At 43.4% G+C, this 22,680-nt stretch overlaps 1 protein-coding gene across 1 annotated transcript in view; it reads left to right on the forward strand.

Moving 5' to 3' along the window:
- The window catches only part of bmp1a (bone morphogenetic protein 1a), a 36,223-nt gene extending 14,071 nt beyond the window's left edge, over window positions 1–22,152 (forward strand). Inside the window, exons 3-20 of the mRNA XM_074638455.1 lie at window positions 872–997; window positions 1,207–1,324; window positions 2,759–2,937; window positions 3,356–3,461; window positions 10,795–10,919; window positions 12,585–12,700; window positions 12,839–12,941; window positions 13,848–13,964; window positions 14,386–14,531; window positions 14,635–14,830; window positions 15,092–15,217; window positions 16,363–16,523; window positions 16,681–16,861; window positions 16,989–17,114; window positions 17,279–17,406; window positions 17,898–18,111; window positions 19,185–19,435; window positions 20,838–22,152. Of these exons, the coding sequence (XP_074494556.1) occupies window positions 872–997; window positions 1,207–1,324; window positions 2,759–2,937; window positions 3,356–3,461; window positions 10,795–10,919; window positions 12,585–12,700; window positions 12,839–12,941; window positions 13,848–13,964; window positions 14,386–14,531; window positions 14,635–14,830; window positions 15,092–15,217; window positions 16,363–16,523; window positions 16,681–16,861; window positions 16,989–17,114; window positions 17,279–17,406; window positions 17,898–18,111; window positions 19,185–19,435; window positions 20,838–20,972 (2,654 nt within the window). The 3' untranslated portion in view covers window positions 20,973–22,152. The remainder of the gene's footprint in view (window positions 1–871; window positions 998–1,206; window positions 1,325–2,758; window positions 2,938–3,355; window positions 3,462–10,794; window positions 10,920–12,584; window positions 12,701–12,838; window positions 12,942–13,847; window positions 13,965–14,385; window positions 14,532–14,634; window positions 14,831–15,091; window positions 15,218–16,362; window positions 16,524–16,680; window positions 16,862–16,988; window positions 17,115–17,278; window positions 17,407–17,897; window positions 18,112–19,184; window positions 19,436–20,837) is intronic.
- Window positions 22,153–22,680: the final 528 nt, after the last annotated feature.

A 22,680-nucleotide genomic window follows, 5' to 3' on the forward strand; every position in this document is an offset into this window, starting at 1 on the left:
CTCCGCTCTAAGTAGCTTTGTTTGAGGGCGTACCAAACTAGCCACTAGGCAGGTATTATGCGTTACTTGGTGACATCACCACGTTACGAAAGAAAAGGCGGGACTTTAAGCAAGGCGTTTCAGGCAGTTCAGGAGCGGTGTTTCTGTGGGGGAGAGTAACTCCCTTTGGCGTGGGCTTTGTAACTTTGCAGACCTTTTACATGCACAAAAAACTAACACATTAAAGGAAAGGGAAAAAGCACAATAGGTCCTTTTTAAGTAAATCAATTTGAAACCAACAAAAACATATACTTAACATTATTTCTAATATTTTGGATGCACACTTTTTTCTGTAACTGTTCAAACATTTTCTGTAAAATGGGTGTATACCAGATGATAGCGGTTATATTTTCTATGATAAAAGTTATGCCTGTTCTGCAGCATAATGAAGTACAGTGGGGAGCTCGTGCTACGTGTGGTTCACATATGGATGTTTCTTATTATAATCACCAGGTTTAGGTGGGAGCTTAGTCTCCATGGTTACTCTGCATTTATGTGCGTTTGAGTGACATTAAAACGGTGAAATTAATTTTGGAAGAAGAAAGAATTCAGCTTCAATAAAATCCATTTGTGCAAAATGGAAAGAACACTGAGCAAACGTCTCTTTAAGGGAGTAAATGTAATTTCCTAAATGAGAAATAATAATTAGAGTTTCATCAAACCTTGAATGATATCCTGTAGTTTCAGGATAAAAACTTTCTTTTGTCATCCGAGGAACTATCCAAAGATAAAGCATATTTGCTCATCATAAAAATGCTGGAGGAGCATTTCCTCAGTCAGAACCAGAAAAGTCATTAATGTTGTTTTTGTTGTCTTTCTTTGAAATCTCCAGGATCAACCAATCAGAGTAGCCACAATAGGCAAGGTTCACGCCGCAGGAAAAGGGCTGCCACCTCCAGACCCGAACGTGTTTGGCCCGAAGGTGTTATTCCCTATGTCATCAGTGGAAACTTTAGTGGTAAGATTTACTCATCCTCAAAGAATGTATTTATTTACATGATGTAATGTTGTTGCTGCAGAAAATAAAGCTAATTCCTAATTCCTCTAAATGAATAAACTCTACATCTTGAAGTTGATTCCAGCTGTCCCCGTTTCTATTCATCTCCTGTTTTCTATAAATGTTTTTGTCAGCTCCACTGATCTCACCCTCTCTATCGTCCTATTCAGGCAGCCAGCGGGCGATATTCCGCCAAGCCATGCGGCACTGGGAGAAGCACACCTGTGTGACCTTTATAGAGAGGACACAGGAGGAGAGCTATATTGTCTTCACCTACCGACCATGTGGGTGAGTCAGTGGGGTTTTCTAGCTTCCACATGAAGGAACTGAACAATGGTCGGCCTCTGTCGGGCCTTCGTTATCTCCAGCTAATTATTTAGCGCCTAAGTACTTTTCCTTGCTTCCTGCTCAGCAGCCTTTCACCATTGTTCATCCTCTCTGTTCGCGGTCTCTGTGCGAGTTGTTATTTCAACCCCCTGCCAGCCCTGAGAGAGACGGCCATTCAGTGGCCAGGAATGTTTCCTGCGCCTCATCATCACACTGCAATAGTCACCGAGTGTCAAACATGGTGTACAGAATTGCATAGCAGCAAGAGACTTCCTCAATAACCTTGTTTACCACACTCCACTAAAGTTAGGCTCAGTGTCCACTCAGCATTTCTTCTTAAAGAAATACTCAGGGGAAAAGTGCTGGTTGTGGCGCTTGTTGTTGCTAAGCGACTATTGACAACCTATTTGGACGCACAGGGCTCTTTTACTAAATGATGAAATATTTTTTTAAATTAAAGCACTTGCTGTTGTTGGGAACACAAACCATAGCAACCTATTAATTTGAGTTTTTGAGGAAAACGTATTAGAGAGCTTCCCAGGGGACATACAAACTCTAAATGTTCCCAGTTCCCATGATTCAACCACACACAGATTTAAACCACAAGCTGGAACCATTATGTCATTACACACAATGTACCTCTCCCACTGATATGTATCATTCAGCACAAACCGCTTAACAGAAAGCGGATGCAGCTCATGAAAGTGAGCTTTTTTTTCCAGCCAACTGTTGATAGCCATTTTTAGCCTGGTAACTGGCCTCTGGAGCAACAGGGATGACATTATCCACGCAGGCGGCAGCGGTTAGCAGTGGGAAACGCTTGACTCTGCTGCATATTCAGCAGGCCCCCATCTGTCCTGTGCAAAGTTCAAGGCGTGTCTCAGGAGAGCCGGGCCTGGCTCGCAGTAATTAGAGAGCGGCTGTCTGGCCCACAGGGCCGCGATGTGTGCCCGTCCTCCCAGACTCCCACACTGAACCTTTCATGTCACGCTGAGACGGAGCGCTGCAGCCGGCCAGCTACCACCGTCACTCCCGGCATTTGGCAGACGGATGAATGAATGTCGCTGCTGTATGTGTGGAGGACGGGTCGCCTCGTACACAGCTCTCCTGTAAAACAGACCAGAGGTTGTTGAGATAATGTTTTTCTCATTACAAGCTCAATTATATACTGTATATGTACTGAGCGCGTTAAAATAAAGAGCTAGTAAACATTATAGAGCCAGAGACACATTCCTTCTTCTTCTCCTCTGGGAAACATAACTTTTTTTGGCCTCCCTCTGTAGTTTCCACTTGCATGTTGGTCATTTTTTTTAATTTACTAAATCATTAAGTCTAGTCACTATTTTGGCTTTGTTAACACTGCCTGTGTGTGTGTGTCTGCCTGCTGATTCATAGGTGCTGCTCCTATGTGGGTCGCCGTGGAGGGGGTCCTCAGGCCATATCCATCGGGAAGAATTGTGACAAGTTTGGCATCGTGGTGCACGAGTTGGGTCACGTGATTGGATTCTGGCACGAACACACGCGGCCCGACCGAGACGAGCACGTCAGCATTATCAGGGACAACATTCAGCCAGGTAGGAGCCCAGGTCTCATCGATCCCGCAGCAATAATGTTGGAAAGAGACATAATAATAAAAGTAACACATGTGTACACACAGAAAGTCTGGGCTAAGATGATAAAATGGGGAAAAAAATACACCAGTGGGGTATACGCTCATCCTTAGAAGTGTTTATAGAGCTGGACAACGGCATATAAATAGTTGATCGTGACGGTCGGTATCAAGGACAGCTTTTTAAAATGTATTAAATATCAAATGTTGAAACGTTTGTCATTGTAAAATGCATAAAATATCACTGTGACATATCGACTGTGTCTGGTATCTGTAGCCTCATTGTATGATCTAGTAAACTGTACTCACCTTTGACATACATATCTAAGGATGCACAGTATGACTCTGCTTCATATTTCAACTGTGCTTTTCCCTTTTCACAGGACAAGAGTATAACTTCTTGAAGATGGAGCCGGGGGAGGTGGACTCTCTGGGAGAGGTCTATGACTTCGACAGTATCATGCACTATGCCAGGAATACATTTTCCAGGTAGGAGCCAAGTTCCATTCCTCACGCCGCAGACGTGAAAACTAGTCTTAGATCACGTCGGGACGAGCTGTTTCCCCCCACTCTGCTGCAACCTTTTAACCCATTATCTTTATTTTCCATTTCTGCTCTTAGTGTTTTATGAGCATATAGATCTGTAATGCTCCAGGTCTGTGTCTTATGGGCTGCTGCCGAGTGATGTGGCAGGATTCCCAAAGGCAAGAATGAACACTTAATTCTCCCCAATAATAAATCACTAGAAAACTAGCATGTAGCCTGAGGACAAAGAGTTTAGAAGAGGCTCACTGTTCTTTGAATGCCTGTCATTGATCTGAATTGTCTCCTCACTGTTTGAGTTCAAGTGCAAAGAGATAGAAACTGGTTTCTTGGGAGAAGGTGGGATTTTATTTATAAAGTAGCTCCAACAAAAAGCTTATTTTTTGGACTAAGGACTCTCCTCTTGTCTACGTTTGTTTTGGCTGGACTTTTTTTGGACAATTGATGCTCTCATTGCACGGGGCTTTAGGGAGACTGATGTGATTTATGTAATATTTGGACAAATTGGTTATTGCTGTAATGGAAATAGTGAGGAAAAAAATATCCATTTAGCTTAGTAGCCCTGTCAGTTTCACATCTAGCTTTGTTGTTCCAAGGGTTTTTACCTGTTTTGGCATCCGAAACCGTACACTTTTCATTCTCATTGTGCAGCATTTGCAGCTCTAAGCAGTGTTTTAAAATTATTAAAATCCAATATCTTTTTTTATATTATGTTTTTTTTTCTTTAAAGTCAAAGCCAAGTCTTTGTAGCCATAGTGAAAGTGTTTGTCTGGGATGTGCCAGCTCCTTCCCACAGCCTGTTCAAATTAAGGCATCACTCCTCAGCTCCTGCTGCTTTTGCAGCAGCAGCAGCAGCCCCAGTAAAGCAGCAGTCAGTCCTGGGGCTGAGCTAGCCCAGCAACAGTAGCCCTGTCTCATCACGACAAAAAATTCTCTGTGCTACTTTCAAGGCTACGTGGAGCTTCTTGTAAAAGTTGTGCTTTCACACCACGAACCACCTCATTACGCTCCTAAAGGCTCTTTGAAGAGGCTTCGGTGATTAGGAGCATGATGTTCACCCGAGGCTGCTGCAGGAGCTCATAGAGATTTATTTCCTATGTCTGCTGCAAAGCCTTTTAGCACCTTCATAGCACTCAGGTGTTAGAAGACATGCCTTGCTACTAAATGTCGTTACTGCACTCCAAGCACAATTTAGGTCAACCGCTAATAATCACCTACGTATGGTAAGGATGGAGGAGGGAACATTTTATTGGTTCAATTAATGTTTTCCGCGTGTTTAAGGAAAAGTTCTGCCAAATTTCTAATGCTCCCCAGGCTCAGTAAATAGATTCACATGACTCGACTGTATCTTAGACTTTGGACATCTAATTACTTTAATAGGCATAAATGGCTAAAAGGCGGGGACCCAGATTAAACCAAATTTGATATTGAATTAGTTGGATACTGGAAACATGTTGCATAGAAAAAGTCCTGTTTGTAAAAGCAGAACTGTAAATGTGTCAAACTTAACACGTCATCTTGTCGCCAGCTGACCTCATTCCTTACTCCCTGTCAGATGCTACAGGAAGCTTTCCCAGATGTTGTGCTGTCATTCGGCACTACACCCAGGTGTTGCGGAGTCAGAGGAATGATCCTACTAGAAAATCCCCCATGACAAACACTGGTCAGTCTGGGCTCTAGTCATCTTAGGCTGCGGTTAATTTGAAGTCTTATTTACCAGCTTGGTGTCTGCAAAGCCAAAATAGACCTCTTGGGAGAAGTTGACTCAGATTCAGCTTCTGAGTCATCATCGTAATTACAAAAGCAGCGCTACACTCACTGCAAAGTGGCTTTTTGACAACCTGTTCCTGTACATTCAATTATATCACAAGCTGTGACAACTTCACATAGAGTGGTATAAATATTACAGTTACCTCCTGCTGCCACGTGCAAGATATGACTTCAGTTTTGTGAATGAAAACTGATTTTTTTTCCCTTATTGCATCGATAAACAAAGTGGGAACCTTTCAGACAGCTGTAGGTCTCCTCACCTATACAACTTTCTACCTATAGCAGGAGTAGTTTTGACAGTGTTCAGTGAGCCAGAGTGGGTGTAATGTGATCTATTGGCACACAAGCAAAAAACAATGCAACCCAGACTATGATCTTTACTACCCTACTCTGGTATGAGAACCAGCTGTTGGCTCTCCTTTTGTTCCTACTTGGCCCTCTGTGTCAGCTGTATATGTATTTTTTTTCATTTTCCCCACCAGCAGTTCTCCCATGCCCTGCGTTACTCTCTCAGTGTATGGGCCTCTTCCCAAGTCAACTGCCATGCCCTTGCGGCAAACGGATTCTGGGAAGCAGAGAGGGAATCTTTGTCTAAACGGAGGCTGCGGCTGGGTGTAGGCCAATGTACAGAAATGCCTGTCTGGCCCCGTGCATCCAAACTGTAGGTCGAGAATGCACTTAACACAGGATGGAGCTGAAATATTGCAGAGTTTGATTTTGTCCGGAGGTTTAGTGTTTAGTATTGTACAGGAAAATGAGGGAACGGAGAGTCATAAATTAACATCTGGTATAATATTATTCTCCAAACTCCTTTTAGTTCATACCAACAACAGCTATTTCTCCCTAGTGGGCTTTTAGGTCGACGGGATCCTTTTGTGCCCTGATCAAAGTCCACCGCTGCTGTTGACAAAAAGAAAAAGAGGACTGTTTTATCTCTTATTGGATTTCAGTCACTTAAACAGTAGATCCATTTAGTAGCTGTCACTCTTGGGTCAAGATTTGGACTTAACCCTGTGATCCTCTAAATTTTGTGGTATGCACTACCAGCCTGCTGCACAATACATCAGCCCAGCCTTTAAAGTATGTTTATGTCGGGTAATCCGCCCTGTTCTGTTTTCTCTCCCAATTCTTGCTATCCTAATTCGTGGAACTGTGTTGATCAATAAGACTGTTTATATACGAGAGAGAGGGGAATGGCTGCCGCTGCCGGGGAATGTTTCACTGAGCTGTATCAGCAGACAAGGGGCTCCTGTTAGCTTTTCACAAGTCATTCCAAGCACTTCTTCTTGAGTGCTGATTGGCTGATTTACCTGTGCCAGTGTCTTTCTTTGTTACCCCCTTATTAGCCAGCGTGTTTGCTCCGTGTTGTACAGTAAATCACCGTGGGAAGCCAGGGCCTTTGCAGCGGGTGTTGTTCGGAAGATTTCATGGCTTGTCTTGATGTTTATCTGTGTCTCTCGGGGACAAACAGGGCTGATCCCCATGCTCTTTTTGTCTCCGGTGTGTTACCCGACCCACAACTGCCTGCCCCCTCCTATTGCTCCAGAGATATTTTTCAGGGCCGGTGCATGGAGCAGTGCCAACTCAAATAGAGACCTGCCAGTGTGCCCTTTGTCTGCTCTGACACCGGCTGGAGTGGCGTTTTTTCACCGACAGCCAGCATACGGGCTCCTGGAAGCTCACAGACAGACGGGCAGGCACAGTCTAAACTGTTAGCTCAGGCTGCTCTGTTTGCACATGCCTGGCGTTGATAGGCATGTCACCATGGGAACGGCCAGGGAGCCAGGCCGTTGCTCGCCAATACTTTGAGAAAAATGGAGATGATAAACTAGCAAAGTGTCAAGTGAGACAGCAGTGTGAAAAGAGTTTTTCTGTACTTACTGTTCTCTTCCGTCTTTAAAGCTACGTACAGTAGATGCTTTACCTGATCGTTTAAAAAAAAAAAGTTTGTTGACGTCCCTACCGTCACAGCTTATGCAATTTATTTTGATCGCGCAGTACCTCAGGAGAAGGCTTTTAGTTTGGGTCCATCTGTAGGGCAGACGCGTATTAAGAATGATGTCAGAGTTAACCTCAGAAACAGACCGTATGACCCCGACCTCAAAGGATGCATCTGGTGCGTTTTAGTCCGAGATGAGTAGATCTAAAAGAATCAGAAGGTTAAACTTAATTGATTTAACCTTTCCACTCCACCCCTTTTTACCTTAGACCTGTTTTTGTCTTTTTTAGGGGGGTTCAGGGGTCTTTAGGGGTAGATAGCAGGTCAACAGTATGTGTCACATAGAAGTGGTGTACATCATCTGAAAGCTGGTAACATGAAGATTAATTTGAGATGCAGCTCCGTACTGTGTATCAAGTTTTTCTAATCATAAATCAGAATAAAAATAATGAATTCATTAAAATAAATTGTGAAAGTGCATAAGAACATTATGATAGAAATATATGATGGCCATTCCCGTGCTCACTTATGTCTTATAAGTTGTTGCAGCAATTTTTGGGTTGATGCCATTTGTTACACAGATTTGGTGATAAATATAACCATTTTGTTACCACTCGAGAATTGATAAAAATGATCAAAAGTATCAAAATACCACATTAAGACACCAAGACCTTGAGGAACACCATAGAAAAAGCCATGCTGTTTATTAGATATCAAAAACTTTTGACATTTGGAGATTTCTGGTAGAATTGCATTCGATCCATGCATGCGATTGGATGGCGAGCGCTTCTGTTCTGGAAACTGCTCAGAAATTTTTATTATACTCTTATTTTCAATATACTAAGGAAAGCCATCCATCCTCTGAATGCCCTAGGTCTGTAGTTTGTGGCTGTAAAGTTTCATGAGGCTGTGATTATCCTAGAGGTCATTTTATACAGTGAGGTCAAATAAAAAAATTATAATAATTAAAGCTGCAAGCAGCGTTGAATGGGCCCTCGCCCCTTTGCGCACGTCGGGGTTACCCGCTGCCGTGCATTTCCATGAAAGTCGGACACTGCACGCAACAGTTAGAGGGTATTTTCTGCGTGGAGCGCGTGGCGCTGTAAATGACCTGATAATCAGTGGGACATCCTTAAAAGGCACTTCTATGAGGGTGGGTGGCAGTATACAACAATTTCTTGTTGCCAGTAGGTAGCGCTATCACCATAACTCAATAATGGAACGTGTATGTCTTCAGGCCGGGACTCTTATCCAGCTTGTGAAGTTTGGGGCAGATTGGAATATGTATAGTCAAGTTACAACAGCCTCCTGTGTCATGTCGTATGCCTCGAATGGTTGAGGTTAGGATAGGTCGTCTGGCAGCGAGTCTCACAAGAGTTTTTGCAGATCTCAGATCAAATTTCGCAACTTACAGGCTCCTTTCTAGTCGTTAGTCGGGAAGCGGAAAATCAGGGCTAAAGTCGAGTAGAGTGAACTTGCTATAACCAAACTGCCAATCACTGGGCATTTTCACAACGTAGTAATCACATCTAGTACCAACCCGAAGGGACTGGAAGATGTTTACTCATTTGTTGTTTTTTATTGTACATCTGAACCCTTTGTTCAAACTCTGTATAAGCTGAACCTGTTTATCCTCTGAACACCCACACAGGTGTTTTCAGTTATTCTGGCTGATTAAACCTCTACTCAGGTTGAAGGTAGAATTCATGAGGTCACAAATCTAGAGATCATGAGATCTAATCAACCAGATAAACTGTGATACACACCTGTGTGGGTGTTCATAGCTTTTATCGCAGGGGGCAGAACCCTCTGAATCTCCTCCACTGTCACATCTCTGTTGTCAGTGTCATTCCTACACCCAGACTGAGGTGTAGGCATTTGTGGTGTAGAGACTACAGGTAAAAGAAATGCACTGCACTTTTTTTATTAGCTTCTGGTGCCTGTAATTTCAGATATTGTACTGTCATCACCTATAATCATGACAAAAAGCATATCCGTGTGTCATTTGGTCCCCCGTTACATTCATGAAGTCAAACCTGCAGCTACTGGTGACAAAGTTAAGAGCGAAAAACAAAAACGTTACTGGGTGAGCGATCTTATCGACGTGAGCGTCAGAGTTTGGGTGTGTCCCATTGTCACTCGTGGGAAAAGAGGCTGAAAAAAGACAAACTTATTGTCTGTGTTATTTATTGGTTGTGATGTGAATTATTCACACTCTACGGTGTTCACCACATTAAGTCAGAATGATTAGTGACATGGTTTGATTTGAGTAAAACCTGATTCTACTGAGCAGGTTCCTCAGGCACGGCTCAACAATAAGGATTGCTCACTTGCCGGGGGCAAGTATAATGCCACGACTATCACTCATAATGGCACGTATATGTCTTGATGCCGGGACTCTTAGAAAACTGCATGTTTTTTGCCCCAAACTGCATGTGAATATCATAAAGTGGACATGTCTGTAAAGGGGAGACTTGTGGGTACCCACAAAACCCATTTTCATTCACATATATTGATGTCAGAGTTCAAGGGACCTCTTTGAAATTTGCTGCCAGTTTTTCCTCGCCAAAATTTTGCCTAATTTCGGAGCGTTATTTAGCCTCATTCCCGACATGCTAGCGTGATACATGGATGGTACAAATGGATTCTGTAGGTTTTCTAGTGTCACGTGATACCAGTAGCCTGCTACAGCCTCTGAAAGACGGTAAAGTGGGGGCCGAGGGCGCTGGCGACCTCAAGGAGTGGATGAGGTTCAAATAAAAATAAAACGCACACTCAGGTTCACATTCCTATATGTTGGTGGGAGATGGAGGAACACATGGCAATTGAGTTAAGAAAAAGCACAAAATAGATTTCTTATCTATTTTAAATAACATCACTGGTCAAATGTACCTCATTAGAAAGTGATGATGGGTCAAGTGGAAAAGCCACATCATGATTGGTTACTTATTAAAAGAGTGTTTAAATGGTTCAACAGTCCAAGCCGCTGGGTCAGGACCATGATAATACTCTTGTGTCCACATAGGTGTGGGTGTGCATGAAGGCTTCATACCGCCAATACACTTCATACCGCCAATAACTGCCACAAGCATTTTATCAGCATTACATGTTTTAACTGGAAGAAGTATCAACAGATTTTTATTTGATGTGGGTTTTACATCAGAAATCTCAAATGTATTTCGACATTTTATGGTAACAAATGCATATCAGTGTTCTGAGTCACCAGGTTTACATGTCTGTTTAAAAGCTTATCCAAAGTGAATATGAAAATGAGCTCTCCATGCCCCTCTTGTCTGACTGCTGGATTTGCTCTATTTTTCTGCAAAACGGCCGGATTTTGTTTGGCTTAGCCAAGAATGGCAGGGCTCATTTTCACCATTTAGAAGTCTCTAGAAACCGTTAATGATAATGTTGACAGTGATTGAATTGCACTGTACGATGGTAAGTCACTTAATCCTTGAGCAAACATGTTTTGTGGCGTGCGTGCATGTTGGAATAGTTATCGGGGTTGTGTGCATGCCGTCTCGGTTTCACGCGACATTAACATTGGTCTCTCTTGCTGAATTACAGAGGCATCTTTCTGGACACCATCCTGCCACGCTACGATGTGAACGGAGTGCGACCACCCATTGGCCAGAGAACCCGACTGAGCAAAGGGGATATTGCACAGGCACGCAAACTCTACAAATGCTCCAGTAAGACCAAAATGACAGATGCTGTCGGCTATGAGGTTTTTCCTGTCTATTTTTGCATGTGTGTGTAACATTGCCCTGAGAGAGAGAGAGACGGGTCTGCAGCTCCTCCTGTCTGCCCTACGATAGAGGCAGCTCAGGCTGTGTGGAAATAGCCAAGCATCTACTATAGATGTGGTGTGGTTCCTTGGCTACTGCGTCCAAGACTCCCAAGCCAGTATGAGTGTAAACACTATCCAGGGACAGGAAGTTTGTCATAATTTTTTCCCAGACAGACGCAAAAGAACAGCTGTTTTTCGAGAAGACAATGACTAAAGCGATTGTTGGGAAAAACGCTCAGATCCGCACATCACAGCATGTGCGATGTAAACTATGAGGCTATACACCATGGAGAGTTACACAAGCCTGGCCCTTCTCCCAAGCACTTACTTTGTTTATGATTCATGGAGTAAACAGATTTATAGCATTAGCAGATGTACATTGACAACCGCCTTCTGCTGAATAGATTTGATGACAGAGTTAATTGTAGGTCAGGCCGGGATAGCTGAGCTGTCAGCCTCACATTAAAGCTCAATGAATAAACATAGTGATGGTCACCAGAGCCAGTCGGTGTGGTTTTAGTGGAAACCTGAAAGGGATCTACATATATACGTGTCTGTGCAAGCGTTCTGTCTCTTTCTTCGAGACAGTTTCTGTCTCGTGAGGAAGAAACTGACTGGATGATGTGACGCACGTTGTGGGGGATGAGGTGGAGGAGTCTCCACATGTTCTTCGGGGGGGGGGGAATAATCCTTAAAGAGCCACGGATCTCCCATTCACCCAACGCAGCATTCCTGGAAGTGTTTGTCATCCTGGTGTGTTCCTGAGAGCTTGTTAATAGTTTAGTACAGGCAAACCTCTGCCAAGCATTATTACACACAACTCATCGTAGCTCAGGGCTCCTCGTTTTATTGCTTACACACAAACCTCAAGGGGGAGGCAATGAATGCGAACAGTCGGGGGAGATGTTTTCCTTACTCCTTGAAAAAACCCCCAGAGGTAAAGATAACACAAAGTAATAATGAATGCTTACACAGTTCTCAAGATGGTCAAGAAGATACAATCTACTCTCTACCATTTCCTCTCTGTCTTAATTAAACACATCTTTCCCCCACTTGGCATGAGCCGCACCACGAGGCTGTGTGTTTGGAATCAGTCCTCCTCACACACTTGCACACTTTAGTTTTTGCCAGCCAAACTAAAGGGTGGTTTTTCACTGGCAAGGCGTACATAATGCATCACGTCCTCCAGAGGGCTCGGTTATTTATAGTGGGCCAGGTTTATTTTCAGAGGATGCTCAGAGAAAAGTGTCTCACACTCTCAATTCCTTTGTGTGATCATCATCTGGAGTAGGTAGGGGGGGACGGGAGGGGTGAGGAACGAGGTTGTGGGTGAATATTATCAGCAGATGTGCCTTTGAACATAAAAGAGCAGCTCTTTACTTCACATTCGGTGTTGTAATTCCAGCATCTGTCTCTGCAGCGAGGTTTCAGGGGATTTACTTCAGAGCTGATGTGTGTATATAGTTTGAATTAGTGGCTTAGGTGCTTTTCAGACTAATTGGCGGTGCATCATGCTCACGGCTCAGGCCTTACATCAGTATGTGTGTGTGTGTGTGTTTGTGAACAGGATGTGGGGACAGTCTGCAGGACAGCAGCGGGAACTTCTCCTCTCCCGGCTTCCCCAACGGATACTCGGCCTACATGCACTGCATCTGGAGAATATCAGTCACACCGGGGGAAAAGGTATGAGCATATGGAAAGATGGACTTTGAGATGCCTGAAAACAAGCTTCACTGACTGTGTTTACCCTGATGTGGTGTCTCTGTTACTTCTTATTTATCTGAACCGTGTCAGTAATCACGCTCTCCTTCTTTTTTTAAGATCATTCTGAACTTCACCTCCATGGATCTGTACAGGAGCCACCTGTGTTGGTACGACCACGTGGAAATCCGAGATGGGTACTGGAGGAAGGCGCCTCTAAAAGGTCAGTTCTAACTGGAGAATGCTGCACTAGAGTCGCAACTAACGAATCATTTCATTATCCATTGTGATTATAATTTTCTCAATTAATTCACAACAAAAAGGTGGCATCTCCAAAATCTATTTTTGTCCAACCAATAGTCCAAAATTCAAAGATATTCAGATTACTATCATAAAAGAAAAATACTACAGTAGTGATAGCTAAACACAGGCTTTTCGTGTGTTCAAATTAGGGCTGGGATTAAAATATTTAATCATGATTAATATTGCGTGATTGTCCATAGTTAATCCCGATCAATCACACATTTTTATCTGTTCAAAATGTACCTTAAAGGGAGATTTGTCAAGTATTTATGATCTCTTATCAACATGGGAGTGGGCAAATATGCTTGCTTTATGTAAATGTATGTATATATTTATTATTGAAAATCAATTAACAACACAAAAATGGTACCAATGGATTCTTCAGGTTTTCTAGTTTCATATGATACCAGTATTTTCACTCTAGCTTTAAAACTGAGCCCGCTACAACCTAAAAATCACAAGTTGTGTTAATGCACTAAAGAAATTAGTGCCGTTATTATCACATTAACTTTAACAGCTCTAGTTCAAATATATAGAAACTGTAGGGTAAAGACAGTTTTGATGGGTGAAAGTGGTGACACTTCTATTAGTCATACCGAGGACATACAGTTTGCTATTTGCTAAACATTAAATGCTAAAATAAAGATGATAATTGTTTAGTTTATTGTCTATTTTTGAATTCAATCTCTCATTTTGTCTTTTATCCTTTCACAGTGTGTTTAGTTTTTATGAAGTAAAGAGCTGTGTGGAGGAATTTCAGAGCTATCTCAGGTGTTGTGATAATCAAATCATGGTTTATGTGCGTGTGTCTTCACCTGTGACCCAGGTCGTTTCTGTGGCGACAAGCTGCCTGAGCCAATTATCTCCACCGACAGCCGACTGTGGATCGAGTTCCGCAGCAGCAGCAATTGGGTGGGAAAAGGTTTCTCCGCCGTTTATGAGGGTAAGCGACCATTCCCCCGACCTCGCTGCACCCCATTCCAGCATGCCGCTCAGCTGACTGAACGCATGGCCGGTCACACATCCAACAATGTGCCTAGAGGCTGCAGTAATATCCACAGTCCTTTGGCTCCCCTACTGCTGATGTGTCAGGCACTTTACGCTGCTTTAATCAGATGTTGGCCGGCCTTCACACTCGGCTCCATTGTTTCCAGACCGTGCAAAGGGATGATTTGTGTTTGTGTGTGTGCATGTGTGTGTGGGGGTGCTGGTAGTGGAGGCATTTCAGCTAATCCACATCGGGTAAATCAGAACAGTGAGCACACGTTTTGTTTTTTTCAGAGGCATGTGCTGATGATATTGCTGTTGAGGGAGCTCAATATTGTTTTTTGTTTTTTTAATATTGTTTTTTCTGCTACATGCAGCCATCTGTGGTGGGGAGGTGAAGAAAGACAATGGCCAGATCCAGTCCCCCAACTACCCTGATGACTACAGGCCCAACAAAGTGTGCGTGTGGAAGATTACTGTAGCTCAGGGCTACCACGTAGGCCTTACCTTCCAGTCTTTTGAGGTGAGTCCTTTGTTACTTATTGATTAAAACTTGATTGATGCATTTTGTGATTAATTTGGATATTTTGCTGAGCTCTCACCTCAAACCCTCTGACCTTCCTCAGATTGAGAGACATGACAGTTGTGCCTATGACTACCTGGAGGTGCGCGATGGAAACTCTGAAAACAGTCCCCTACTGGGCCGCTTCTGTGGCTACGACAAGCCAGATGACATCAAAACCAGCTCCAACCAGCTGTGGATGAAATTTGTTTCAGATGGCTCCGTCAACAAGGCCGGCTTTGCTGCCAACTTCTTCAAAGGTCAGAGATCAAGGGTTGTAAATTCTTGAAAGAGAGAATATCAACATCTGTTTAATCTGACATGTTACAGCAGTCTGTCTGTTGTTATCTTTTAAACATTATATGGCAGTATGAGTTTATTTCAAATCTTTTTGTTTCACCGCTGGGTTCTGTGCGACCCTCTTTCCCTGGCTCTGCTTGTTGTTTTGGGGGATTTCTCTTGTAAACCACCGAGCCAGGGGGGCCGGCGAAAAGGGTCCTAACATATCTTTGTGTTTTCAGAGATGGATGAGTGCTCCAAGCCGGACAACGGTCGCTGTGAGCAACGCTGTGTCAACACACTAGGCAGCTACAAGTGTGCCTGTGACCCGGGCTATGAGCTGGCCGCTGACAAGCGCAGCTGCGAGGGTAAGTACAGGGAGAAAAGTCACCAGCCCTGCTCACCATGTAATTTACATGCTAAAGCACTTTACACAGTTAGCCACCCAAATACAATAAGTACAGTCATTCCCTAAAAGTCGGAAAACGGAGATGCTTGTGCTGGCCGGGCACTACCTTTTAAAAGATTTGAGTCACAACAATGCAAGCATTATTTTTAGCTCAAATTACATGTTGTTGTTTAAGACCTAACTACTAGCATACAAAACTGTACAATATCTGGTTCACCACTTAGCCACTGTGCGCCCCTAGAGAAAGTCAGCCATCACTACAGCTTTGCCAATGTGCATCGATATTCAGCTTATGCAGTAGATTTATAAAGACAAGCAAATTACATTGAAATAACACAATCACAGATAAAATGGGTAAGAAACGGGTGCCTTACATCCGTTTATTACACGGCTTTGTTAAATACTCCATTCTGATTGGTCATCACGGCGTTCTACGGTCTGTTATTTCTTTAGAGCAGACCGTTGCTATGGACGCAGTTCTGATGTCGGACTGTTTTTGTGTCAAATTATTGATTTGTTTAGTAAGTAGCCGTGTAATGAGCGGGATAATGTACAGCTAGCGGGTCATTGTTGTGAAATAACCACATCGCCCTGTCGGGGTTTATTATACAACAATAACCGGCTCGCTGTACATTATCCCTTACATAGCATGTAAAAATAGCTAATAGTATTGTAACTTTACTTTTCCAACATTTCGCCAATATCCACATTTAATAACTTTACAATCCATGTATCAACACGACATATATTCTAAAGCGCTTTGAGAGGTCAGAAAACTAGACAGGCGCTATATAAATGTCCAAAAGTCCATTTACCATCTATTGCAGTTGGTAAAGATCAACACTGCACATTAAGTTTAGTTAAAAATAGCCAGGTGAGGGGCAACATGTTTGTATTGCGTAACTGATACAAAGCTTGCCTGAGTCCTCACGGGCAGGTCAGGCAGTAATCGGGTTTATTCCGAACACAAAAGGATATTTCAGAGGGCTTTCTTTTCAGCTGAAACATTTGGTGATATAATTCATTTTCTGTCTGCACATCTGTACCGAGCTATAAACTATTTGTCCTTGTCTTTTTCCCATGATGTTGTGTTTTCTTGTCCAGCTGCCTGTGGAGGCTTCATCACCAAGCTGAATGGGTCAATCACCAGCCCGGGTTGGCCCAGAGAGTACCCCCCAAACAAGAACTGCATCTGGCAGCTGGTCGCCCCCACGCAATATCGCATCACTCTGCTCTTTGACGTCTTCGAGACTGAGGGCAATGACGTGAGCACTAGGGTTATTTTGAATCGGCACGGGGTGGGTTTGTTCTGTGCTCTCTGTCTCTGTCATCGCACACGCCTTCCTGTCCTCCTTCTGTTTCATGATTAAAGTCAGATAAAAATGTCCCAGCCTCTTCACATGCTCTGTTTTCTCTGCTCAGGTTTGTAAGTACGACTACGTGGAGGTGCGCAGCGGGCTGTCGGCAGACTCGAGGCTACATGGGAAGTTCTGCGGGGCAGAGAAACCTGAAGCTATTACCTCCCAGTACAACAACATGCGCATTGAGTTCAAATCAGACAATACGGTGTCCAAAAAGGGCTTTAAAGCACAGTTCTTCTCAGGTGAGTCCCCTGACTGACAGCGATGTGCACAGCATCACAAGTCTTTTCAGTCAGTCACTTGGAGCTGCTATCTGTCAGTCTGGAAAGGAAACAGTCAACCAAGGTTGTGTCCCCTGTGCTTCCTCAGACAAAGATGAGTGCTCTAAGGAGAACGGTGGCTGTCAACACGAGTGTGTCAACACCTTTGGGAGCTACAGCTGTCAGTGCAGGAGTGGCTTTGTGCTGCATGAGAACAAACACGACTGTAAAGAAGGTATTTTCATCTCAAACTCCTGTCTCTTTGATACGCTTGCTCATTTATTCTTGCTCCTGACTTATTTCTTGCAATCAGAGCAGACATGCTTATTTGTGTCAAAAACAGTTTGAGTCTGTTCCATATTAGCATGATACAGAGGTCTGCGTTGACTCTTTTCACAGCTGGCTGTGATCACACTGTGAATAGCGTGAGCGGCGTCATCACCAGCCCCAATTGGCCGGATAAATACCCCAGCAAGAAGGCATGCACCTGGGCACTCACCACGACTCCGGGCCACCGCATCAAAATCGTATGTGTCACTTCCTCCCGCTCTCTGTGTAGTTTCACTTGTCAGTCATGTATTTATTTGTGTGTGGCTTATTTGCATAATTGAATTGCTAAATCCACTGAGGACATCTGTGTTTACTGTGCTGCTGTCAGAAACTGTTATGCCATTCCCAACGATGATGTGTGGCTCCCTCTTCTGTTATTCTCGGCATTTTTGTCACTGACATAAAGTACATTATTTTAAAATCTTTAACATTTGTAGCGCTCGCTGAAAGAAAATCAATCTCCAACTTATAATCAAAGAATGTCATGCATGCCTCTGTTTCAAAATAATGCAAAAAGTTGGAGGACATCGTTTAGTCAAATATTTACTGTTAAACTCTAAGAATGTCTTTTTGATTTAAAAAAAAAAAGAAAAGAAGAATAGCATAAAATATTTAAAGTTTGATCCTGTACATCTCTATTTGTAAAACACTTCTTGAAACATACTCATCACCTTTGTTTTTTTCACAGGCCTTCAATGAGATCGACATGGAGCCCCACCTGGAGTGTGCTTATGACCACATTGAGATTTACGACGGGCGAGATGGGAAAGCTCCGACCCTGGGTCGCTTCTGTGGCACCAAGGAGCCCGAAGCCATCACGTCTACTGCAAACAAGCTGTTCATTCGCTTCTTCTCTGATAACTCTGTGCAGAAAAAAGGCTTCGAGGCTTCCCATACTGCAGGTAAGAATTTAGTTTCTCTTCCTGCTTAAAGGGATAGTTCAGGTGAAGACAACTGAGTAGAAGCGTTGCTGGGTCTTTGTGGTAATCACATACAGGTACTCTTTGGATCCTTCAGGTGTACCGTGCTTATTTAATCTTGTGAAGGGCTCATTGCATGGGTGGAATATGATCTCAAAGTACAAAATCTCCTTCAATCATAATCCAATCGCAGCAGCGAAACATATTTTAGCCACCTAAAAGAAAGGCTCACCTAAAAATAATCGATATCAGTTTAAGTCTACGCTATATGTAGAATAATTTTGCCGGTTTACCATGCTGTGAGAGAGCCATACAGTCTATGTTTCCAACGTGGAACTGAAGCCGTTACCTATGCTGTTCTATCCATCTATGCTCTCGCCAAAGCAACCAGTCCCCACTGGAAAAAACTGTAATTTTACCTCGCAGAATACGGGAGTTGCTGGTCTACCACTGCCTCGATTGGTTAGTTTGTTTGTGTTATTGTGTGACTTTGTTTAGTTCGGATTCACCAAAGTCACACTAGCACAAACAAACTAACCAATCGAGGCAGCGGTAGACTAGACCCCGTCTACAGCAGTACATTGTTTTGCTTCCATGCGGTAACTAAGTGCTTCTCCAAACTGGGGGCATGCCGAGTATCCTCTACTGTCGGTAATACACTGACTATAGATAAGGACCTCTCACAACCCCATCAAAACACCCAAACTATCCCTTTTAAGGAAAAACACAATGATAGGGCTTCCAGTAAAATCTCTGAAGCCTTCATGTTTTCGGGACATAAAGTTAATGTAAGGTCAATTACTCACATGTCAAACTTCACAATGGTTTTTCGATGTAATGCTTCCAAGATTTAGTTTTGGTCACAATTCATCACCATGTCTGAGAATGATTATGACTCATATCTAACTGCAGAGCATGTTAAAGAATCCTTTTTTATCTGTATGACTGTAAAACCACCAATTAGCCAGAGACCAACAAGTACAACGGCTGAACTTGTAGCTTATCAACGCTGGCCTCTGCCTACAAAATGTCCAACTCAACTTTTCTGGTCACAGAGTGTGGAGGTCGCCTAAAGGCTGAGGTCAAAACCAAGGACCTCTTCTCCCATGCCCAGTTCGGGGACAATAACTACCCCGGAGCATCCGACTGCCAGTGGGTGATCTCGGCGGAGAAAGGCTACGGCGTGGAGCTCATCTTCCAGACCTTTGAGATTGAGGAGGAGGCGGACTGCGGCTATGACTACATGGAGCTCTTCGATGGAGCGGACACCAAGTCCCCACGGCTGGGACGTTACTGTGGCTCAGGGGTAAGGACATTTTCCTAATGGCCGCTACTCTTTAAATTACTTTTCTTGGCTTGTCACAGCACTTTTTTCAGTTTTATAGTATAACAGCAGGAGTATTCAGACAGTTATTCTTGGATTAGCGCTGCTGTTGAATAACCTTTGCCAGCGGTTTGTAAAAGGGTGGCTTTGTGAACTCCATACTCCGACTTTAATCGCTTTGTTAAAGTTGATGTGTTCCTCTGGGTTCGGGAGTGTAGACGGTTGTAGGTCAACACAAGCCATCGCTCCCTGGTTGCCGATAGCCTATCAGAGTCTCTGGCATTGGGTTGTAACAGCAATATAATCAGCCAATGCTGAGGCTGCAGCCTGAGTCTGGAAGAATGAGACCAGCAGGGAATAGAAACACAAGTTTCCTCAGGTCAGAGAACAGCTTGATTTCATTTACACACTTCAATAATAAGCTCTGGCCTTTTACTCACGCCTGTTCCTGTGAGTGATTTGCTGGAGGGGACATAACACCCCCAGAACCTCCGGGGAGCGGCTCCTCAATCAAGTTTCCTTTTATAAAATGGGTCGAAATAAACTGACACAATTCAGTCCAAAGTAGGGTGAAAACTCATTATAGTGTGGGGAGGCTTACTTTTAGCCCAAGGGCTTTTCTCAGTTAAACAGCAGACTACGTTTTGCTGGGTGTACAATAAAATTTGTAGGCCACTGTCTTCTTGCGTTTTAAATCCCTTTCCCAATAAACCAAGACTTATGGGCTATTGTAGATATATTATTCACGTTATGAATGACAGCTTTAATCAACAGCCCGGTGTTTTACAGTTGGTTGCACAAGCTTTGCCTGCTCTGACATGGCGGCGCTCGTCTTTGTCGTAGAATGCAGCTGCCTGAGCACCTCAACCACCTAATTATTTTTCAGGACGATGTTCTGAATTAATATTCATGTGATACCGCTATCCTGACAAACAGCCAGGTCAAGTGTTGCATATTTTCTGTGCACACATAATGAAGTTAATCCCCCCTTTGTTTCATTGGAAACAGTTTGGCCGACTTTATGCTCAAGACAGTAGAAGTATATGAAGTGCTGTGCAGTATATGGTTTTGTTCAGGGAAGAAATGAGCTCGGTGGAGCGGCGCACCTGGAACTAATCATCAGAGTATATTTTATCCTCACTTCAATAGCAGCCAAAGCCTTAATCAGAATAAAGCTGGAAAGGTCTAGTCCTGGTCCCGGACCTTTACGTGGCCTCTGGCTGTTACAGAACCAGCAGTCCTCTGCAGGCAGAAGCCATTCGTTATGGTCACTGATTTGACTTCAGTTTCAGCATGTGAGAAGTCTTTAGTTTTAATTAAAGTGCAGTCAAAGAACCACAAAGTGACAGAACAAATTAATCTATTGTTTTGTCCCTCGTGACAGCCTCCAGAGGAGATCTACTCGGCCGGTGACTCCATTGTGATCAAGTTCCGCTCTGACGATACAATCAACAAAAAAGGATTCCACGTCCGCTACACCAGCACCAAGTTCCAGGACACACTGCACTCACGCAAGTGACCAGCGGGGGCCGGAAGGGGCCGTGCGGGGCAAAGGGGCAAACGGAGGGGCCCCCAGGGGAGGCGCCAGCCTGACGCTCGGAAACCTTCGGCCACCAAGATGAATCAGACACGACAGAACAGCCGCAAGACCACCAACCGCACCTCAGCTCCTAGGGGCTCTAGCTCCCCCCACAGACTGTGAGGAGTAAAGCCATTCTGCAGTACACCATGTTTTTACCTTTTTATGGTTAGGATTTGGGTGGGAAGATGAACGTCCGCATTAGGCGTACAGTAGGGGAAAATTTATTGACCCAGACCCCATCCAGATATTTTTTTGTTTGTTTCTCCGTTTTTTTTTTAATCATGCCTCTTTATGAGAGGCACAAAGGAAAACAGTGGATTCTCAGGACCTGTAGGAAGGCAGGCATCAGCTGGACAGATCCCTGCTTTTGTCGGGCCAGCCCACCACATCCAGGGGGAGGAGAGGAAGAGGGGGAGGAGTATGGGAAGGTCTCCCTGCACTCCTCAATAATTCCTCTCCTCTCTACACACTCAACCCTTTGGTTCAAGGATTCCTATCTGTAAAAGGATTAGAAGGACTTGACTTGAGATTTTTGATACTGTATGTCAGTCAATTGCATGTAATTACAAGGAAAGAAGGAAAACTGTACAGTGACAACACCAGCATTTGTAATTGGCATTGTCCTGGCAACCAGTGGCAAGATTCTCGTTGTTACCATTAACAAGGAAATTAAGGAAGCAGTTATCTTATTAAAGGACTAATACATGAATTATGGTCCATGTCTTCTGGTTGGTAATTGCTTGCCTGATGACTTGCTATTACTGTACCTCCATGTATAAAGTAATGTGTATGATCTTTCAAAGGGAACATGTGCTTTTCTCAGCTCGAACCAGTTAGCACTTTACAGTGAATTGTTCCAAAATCATGAGCTTATGAATTTTTGTGAAATGCAATGCCAGTTCACTTATTTTTAAATGCATTTTATCTCTTATGCTTCATTGTTTTTTTTTCTAATTGCTCCATTTAGTTCCTCAGGCATACTTGAACATTGTGTGTGCCCTGTAACATGGGGTAATAAAGATGACTTATGTTTCAGTGTTGATTTACAGTTCTGATGTAAAATAATTTCTCTCCAGAGAAAATGCCTTTTCTTGGTACAATGAAGTATTTCACAAGAGCCAAATGAGCCTGGGTATTTATTGTTATAGTAATTGCATATATAATGTAAAGGTACTGTTGAAATTAGCCCTATAATTGCCTTCTAATGTATAGCCATTGGTCTATGTTGAATATACTATGTTGCTCACTCATTCCTTTTCTCCATTTATTTCTCACTCGACACGATGAGAATTATGTTGTGGGACACTGTAGCTGTCCGATGCATCCGTTAGATGTCTGACCTTTGTGCACAATATTAACTGATAACTGTAAACCTGTTTTGTGCCATTTCAGTTAAATCATGTCCTGCATCACAATGGCTGAGTTGCTGGTTGAGTGCAAACCAAGACAAGTGAGTAATACAGAGCTGAGGACTTAATAGGCCTACTGGTCTGTGTTTGAAATACCTTTCTGACACCCAGCAAAAAACAACAAAGCCAAATATAAATATCCCTTTTCATCTTATCTTTAATCCACTATTTATAGATGGAGCTTGTCATTGCAGACAACAGAAGGAAAGCATTTCATTTTCCGCCTTGCTAAATTT

This window comes from Sebastes fasciatus, chromosome 6, assembly GCF_043250625.1.
Source record: "Sebastes fasciatus isolate fSebFas1 chromosome 6, fSebFas1.pri, whole genome shotgun sequence".
NCBI classification, from domain to species: Eukaryota; Metazoa; Chordata; class Actinopteri; order Perciformes; family Sebastidae; genus Sebastes; species Sebastes fasciatus.